Source organism: Phragmites australis, chromosome 3 (genome assembly GCF_958298935.1).
Source record: "Phragmites australis chromosome 3, lpPhrAust1.1, whole genome shotgun sequence".
In the NCBI taxonomy this organism is placed as follows: Eukaryota; Viridiplantae; Streptophyta; class Magnoliopsida; order Poales; family Poaceae; genus Phragmites; species Phragmites australis.
The window spans coordinates 8342429-8349106 of record NC_084923.1 but is presented as its reverse complement, the minus strand read 5'-3'; the positions used below and the strand labels follow the sequence as shown (position 1 = coordinate 8349106).

Here is a 6678-nt window from a genome sequence, read left to right as displayed (position 1 = left end):
ACTAACATAAATATGTGATCATGATTTGAATCTTGGTGAGTGAAATTGTACCGCAAAGACTCCAACACGATAACAAGAGATTGTTCCCATTTTGAATCATTTTTTGTGAGTGCTGCTTCCGTAAATCCAAGCAAATTTCATGGAAGTCAACGTATAGCATAGAAAACCAGTTTCATCTTCCTAAAATGTTAAATCGAATGTAAATTCCATCATATCTTCGTGGTCTATATTCGAATTCGAGAAAGAAATTCCATCTATCCTGTGACTGTGAGTTCTAATATCCATGTCTCCAAACTCCAAATCTTCATCCACTAAAAGGCAAAAAAAAAAAGAACAAAAAAATAGAAAACCCACGCATACTATCGGTGCCAGTTTTACATTTACCCCCTTCATTTCGGTACCTGTACCAGTACGCCGCACCTCACCAGCCCAGCCTTCCCCAATTCCGGTCACACCCGCGACGCCTCCGCATCCGCCTCCCCGCTTCGCTTCCCGTGAAAGCTTCTCCGCCGCCATCTCCCTCCTATCCTCGCGCCCCGCCCGCGCCGCGATTTCTCCAAACCCCCTTCCTCGCCTGCGCTGCCTCTTCCACCCGACCCCCTATCCGCCAATCTGTCCCCTCCCCCCTCTCCCATTCCGTGCGGGTTCCATTGCCGGCCGTGCGATTGGGGGGAGGGGAGGGGGTGATCCGATCGGTGTCGCCAGATGGGTCGCGACGCCGAGGAGGCCTCGCCGCCGGTGTCTTTATCGGAATTGGAACAGGAGGAAGACGACAACGACTGCTACCTGAGCGATCAGGAGGATGATGCCCTAGAGGAGTCCGTCCTCCAGGTCCTCGAGGACGAGCACCTCGAGGACTGCCATTGGTCCGCCACCTCCGTACGCGCCTTGCCCTGATTTTTACACTCCGCGTCTGTGTCCGTTGTAAGACCCATCCACCGATTGCTTGCGTTTTCCTGACGGATTCGTTCCTTGCTTGTGCTTGCAGGTGATCACCAAGGAATCCCTCTTAGCGGCTCAGGTGACTTCCGGGGCTCTCCCCATTCGATTTCCACACTGTGCACGATTTCTGATGGTAGTTGTTTTCTTTTTCCGATTTCGTTTGCTGGTTTGGGCCACTGGGGTTTGTAGAGGGAGGATCTTAAGAAGGTGATGGAACTTCTAGGATTGAAGGAGCACCACGCCCGGACGCTTCTCATCCACTACCGTTGGGACGTCGAGAGGATTTTCGAGCTTCTCGATCAGAAGGGCAGGGACAGGCTCTTCTCAGAGGCTGGTATTCCTCTTCATTACACGAATAATGCCGCTGGCCCACCCTCCTCAACGGAGGTGACCTGCCTCGTTTGCTACGATGATGTGCCCCACTCGGCCGCCTCCAAGATGGATTGCGGCCACAACTACTGCAACGATTGTGAGTAATGACCGTTTAGGATGCCTGAAATGATTCCAGCATTTTCATCTTTTGTTCTTGTCATTTAATTCTGATAGAAAAATTGTGTAATTCATTGTTCGTAGTAAAGCCATTGGGTGAATGCCACCTTATGACTATTATGCTTATTAACATTCTGAATTTCGCTCATTAGAAGTTACAAATTTATTCAGTGTGTGGAAGGTGTGTTGTTTGCTAACAACTTCCCCCTCTCATAGTAACAAGAAAACAGAGTAGCACTGTTTCTTCCTTTAGCTCACCTGTATAATTTTGAGGCATCTGCATCATGCATGAAACAGACGTTAGGGGAGTAGGAGGTATCGGTGTATCACTTACTATTTGCATGAATAGTCATTATGTTACTTTTATAAACCATTGCATCCTTGTGTGCATTTTTTCAAGAATGACCTGCTAATTCATATACACTCACCATATACTTTATCTGAACTTTCTATTAAGTTGTCTTTCAATTCTATCATAGTTTAAGTTGTATGAATGACAACTTCTATTTATGCCCCCCCCCCCCACACCCACACAAACATACCACCACCACCACATGCACAAAGGGACAAACATCCTATGAATTAGCTCTGTTGCACTGAGTTTTCTCTGATTAGCCATTTACCTGTGCGTTCCCTGTTCATCACTTAGGTTGGACTGAATATTTCATTGTGAAAATAAATGAGGGCCAGAGCCGGCGTGTCAGATGCATGGCTCCAAAGTGTAATGCTATTTGTGATGAGGTAATAATCCAGAAACTAGTCACTGCAAGGCGTCCAGATATCGCAGGACGCTTTGAAAGATTTTTACTGGAATCATATATTGAGGATAATGATACGGTCAAGTGGTGCCCAAGCACACCACATTGTGGAAATGCTATTCGTGTCAAAGGTGATATTTATTGTGAGGTGGAATGCACTTGTGGATGCCAGTTTTGTTTTAACTGTTCCTTAAAAGCACACTCACCATGTTCCTGCATGATGTGGGAGCTCTGGATCAAGAAATGCCGTGATGAATCAGAAACAGTTAATTGGATAACAGTGAATACTAAGCCCTGTCCCAAGTGTCACAAACCTGTGGAGAAGAATGGTGGCTGCAACCTGGTTGCATGTATATGTGGACAATCATTCTGGTGAGATTCCTTATGCTTCTTCATCTTTGCTTCTTCCATGCAAACAAATTCCCAATTGTTGCTAGCTAATAAATGCTTTGATTTGTGTTCTTGTAAACTAAGCATTTCATACTTTTCTTCTTCCTCCTTGCATGCATGGATTGCTGAAGAGCTTACTGAATCATTTTTCTTATTTTCAAGTCTGTTGATGTGCTATGAAATGGTATAGCATAACAGGCTCATGTGATCGTCTGAAGGTCTATGGCTTTACCTTAATTGTGTCGGATCCTTTTTCTATGGCTTGTGGTGTATCGGTAATTTTAGATATGCTCCAGTCTACTTGGGCACTTGAGGCCTTATGATCACTTGAATTGCCATTGAGTTGATATCACTCTGTTGTCTGTATCCTTTCAGTACCATGACACTAGAAGCTTGTGAAAGGAACAAGCTGTTGCTTCGATTTAAAGTACTTTATTTTTTTTCCCCTGTCACAAATAAGTGATTGTTCGGACATTGACATGGTCCCCATAATGCCATTTTCACCAATTATTCCTACTGTATCATATCTATAAAGCCTTCTAAAGTTATGGATTATATGAAGTACTTTTCAAGCCAAGTCTGCATATACCGATTTTATATGCCAAATCTAAATATTCATAGAGATATGGATAGCCAAAGTTTAAAAGGTTGATTGCACAAATTTCAAAACGCCTTTTATTGTTTAGTAGAGTGGGTAGATGATTACCAAAGGAATACATGTTCAAGCATCATGTTTCGTGATAAACTTTGTTTGTATTTTACATCAACAACACGGCTGTTCCTGTCACTTTTAGTTATCTAGAAGATGGAGCTGTTTATTGTCAAAGGGAAGAATGATAGTTAGGTAGTTCCTAGATTTGATTAGCCTGGATGGGGGCGTTCTTTGTGTGATGAAGTCTTCCGCTTTATTATTTTGGCAGTAAAACACTATTTTTCTTGTTTTTCTAGTTTTTTGTGCTGTACATTATCATTGTAATGTAGTTTAGCTGCTGTATTATAGCATGGTCACACCTTCATAACTAGTTGCAAGTTGTTTCCTGAAAAATCTTGTGAATTTACCTTCTTCTTGTATCAAAGCCTGTAAGTAATGTATGCACAAATGATTCAGGTTATTGTCTATGGAATATGCAGACATAGTAAGTTAAATGTTAACAAGAGCACATAGTATGGTGGTAGTCTCTAGATCTAAACCATGAGCGTATAATTAAATGCTGGTAAGGTACATAGTGTTAGTCTCGTTGATCAATTAGACCCTGATTCATTTAGCACTGATTGGTAGCTTGCCTACGGGATGATTGTTGTCAATATTGCTAAGCTGGTAGTACCATTGATTGTTCTTTTTAAGTACATGTTTGATAAGAATAAGATATTTGTTAATCGATAGTTTCTTTTGGTTAGAGATCACCGTTTAGATTGTTACAGAAATTTAGTCGCTAGTGGAGAGAATGAATAGAGTCTTTTGCCTGTTAGTCATATGTAGCATTGACAGAAGCATATATGGAGGTGGTCCTAGTTGCGTATTCTTATTGATCAGGATTGTAGGATGGGCATATAACATGGCGGCAAATCCCTTATTGAAAGTACTATAGTTTTCTTTATAATTGAGCCCACTAGAGGCTTGTAGGAAGTATGGAGACCGAATGCATACGCTAGTACAAGAGACACTACCGACTTAATTGTTTTTTTAAAGAGTCTAGATGGGCCCTTCATAAGCATGTGGCAGATAGGCAGAAAAGCTATGTTAACTGTTAAGCCTGGTGTATCATTATGTTGTCCTGAAAGTTGCATGCTCTACTGATTGAGGATGTCTTACCTTCTTCTTTCGAGATATTATTCCCTCCCTTTTGTGATTAAGATTTAAGTGTTATTTTGCTGATGTGATGCTTTTGGATGTAGTTGGTTATGTGGTGGTGCTACTGGTAGAAACCATACATGGTCAAGTATTAGTGGCCACAGTTGTGGCCGGTTCACTGAAGATCAGACTAAGAAGACAGAGCAAGCAAGGCGAGACCTTTATAGATATATGCACTACCACAACAGATACAAGGCTCACACCGATTCTCTTAAGCAGGAAGCAAAGCTAAAGGGTGACATCCAGGGAAAGGTTTCCATTTCTGAAAATAAGGAGTCCAAAATAAAAGATTACTCTTGGGTGATAAATGGATTAAACAGGCTATTCAGATCAAGGCGTGTGCTTTCATATTCTTATCCTTTTGCATTCTACATGTTTGGTGATGAGATTTTCAAGGACGAGATGACTCCCAAGGACAGAGAACTGAAGCAAAACTTATTTGAGGATCTGCAGCAACAATTAGAATTTAATGTTGAAAGACTATCTGGTTTCCTTGAGAAGGATTTTCAAAATTTTACCGATGATGAGGTTATGGATACAATGAAGCATGTCATCAATCTTTCCAATGTGGTAGATAGGCTCTGCAAGCAAATGTAAGAACTCTTCTCAACAAAGTTTGGCGGTTTGCCTTCAAAATTATTGTATTGAGCGTACTGTTTTGCAGGTATCAGTGCATTGAGAATGATTTGTTATATCCTCTGCGCACGCCTCACAACATTGCTCCATACAAATCCAAGGGCCTCGATAGGGCCTCAGAGCTCCATATTTGTTGGGATTCTGCTGAACAAAGTTCGCAGCCAATAAAATGTAGTCAGGATGTACACAGGAGCCAACCCGGTATGTATAATAATGAATCTGGTATTTTATATGACATTTCTTTTCTTATCTCAGCTAATGATCATATGAGAAGGATCACCAGACCTAGAGTTATTTCATTTATTTATTTTTAGTTGCTGATGCATATTTGAACATGCTTTGTAGGATCGACTATTCTGGGAAAGCGGCCTATTCTTCAGTTGCATGGATCGAGTTCTGATAATAGGGCGCACCCATCTCACAAGCGAGAGAGGGGAGATGCTAATGGTGGAGGTGGTGCGCTTTTTGATCTCAATGTGCCAGCTGAAGTGGCAGACAAGATCTGAAACTTCAATATTCGATTGCACATTCCTTGCATTGCAACTGTACAGCTGACCTGAGCTTCTTCAGCTACATAAAGGAAAAATACTGTTCTTTTTTGGTGCCTTACCACCATAGGTGTGCCTTCATTGCAAATTTTTTACCCTGGTGCTAGGATCCCAAGAAATAGAGTAGAAGTATTTCGACCCAATGTTCATAGTTCTGATAAAGCTAATTCTACCCCTCAAGCAAAACGATGACATTTTGGAAGAGAGCTTTACCATCCTTGTGCTGCCAATTTCAAATATAATCTAATGTATGCAGCATGATGAAGGAACTGGTTTTTAACTCTCATGTGGTGTTTATTTCCTGGAAATGGGTGATTATAGTGACAGTGTACAATGTTCTACAACTGCTACAGATTCCTCATGCTAAATGTTACCTGCGTGTGTCAAACTGGTTAGTGGCTACTGTCTTGTTCCAAGACCGGCTGATTTCTAGGTCAGTTTTCAATTCCAACTCGGATAACTCAGTTTTCTGGGCATGCATGCCTGGTTCTATGGTGAACCGTGAGATGCGTTTGTGGAAACGGGAGGCGCTGCGAGATGTCAATCTGGTGTTCAGGGCACTTCAGGTAAAATCTTAATCTCTCTTGTTCAGGATAGGTTTCGTCGCTTGCACTAGCTAGGTAGCATCTTGCCGTGCTAGCTTTCTAGAAACCGTGCAAGAAGACACGCATATGGTGACCCATTGGAATCGGGGGAGCATTTGTACGATTCATACACTTGGGAATCTAGTGCATGAAAGAACACTTTATATCCTCTTCGATAGGAGATGTCTGTCCTTCAGTTTGTAAACTCTCTAGCTTCTAGCTTGCTATGTAGCCGAGGAAAATTTTGCTCCAGCTATGCAGCCGTCTGACCTCGCCAATACGACACAATTGCCATCGTAGAAAGGAGTATTCACTCTACTGCAGTTGTTGGTAAGTTTAGTCTCTGACAGCTTGGAAAACCGATGAGAAGAATCTTTCTGGATCTCGGCCTGAGAGGCTTCCATAATCAAATGCTCCTGGAGTTGGTTTCAAATGTGCATTGCTACCACATGACTCGGATCCCTTACTGCCGGTATTTC

The 6678-nt window shown here is 42.1% G+C and overlaps 1 protein-coding gene across 2 annotated transcripts; it reads left to right on the top strand.

The window, feature by feature from the left end:
• Window positions 1-387: 387 nt before the first annotated feature.
• Window positions 388-6451, top strand: LOC133911948 (probable E3 ubiquitin-protein ligase ARI2). 2 transcript variants are annotated; one of them, XM_062354449.1, is made up of 7 exons: window positions 388-879; window positions 989-1021; window positions 1132-1411; window positions 2081-2561; window positions 4476-5024; window positions 5096-5268; window positions 5413-6451. In XM_062354449.1, the coding sequence occupies exons 1-7, from the start codon at window positions 706-708 to the stop codon at window positions 5571-5573; spliced, it is 1851 nt and encodes a 616-aa protein (XP_062210433.1). In that variant the 5' UTR covers window positions 388-705; the 3' UTR covers window positions 5574-6451. The 2 variants fall into 2 exon arrangements, with proteins under 2 accessions (XP_062210433.1, XP_062210434.1); XM_062354450.1 differs by lacking the exon at window positions 388-879 and having other exon boundaries at window positions 994-1075; window positions 1166-1411.
• Window positions 6452-6678: the final 227 nt, after the last annotated feature.

Coding starts and splice junctions, on each gene's coding strand:
- LOC133911948 (XM_062354449.1), top strand. CDS start 706: ATGGGTCGCGACGCCGAGGAGGCCTCGCCGCCGGTGTCTTTATCGGAA. Junction 880..988: donor GCCATTGGTCCGCCACCTCC/GTACGCGCCTTG, acceptor TTGTGCTTGCAG/GTGATCACCAAGGAATCCCT. Junction 2,562..4,475: donor ATATGTGGACAATCATTCTG/GTGAGATTCCTT, acceptor TTTTGGATGTAG/TTGGTTATGTGGTGGTGCTA.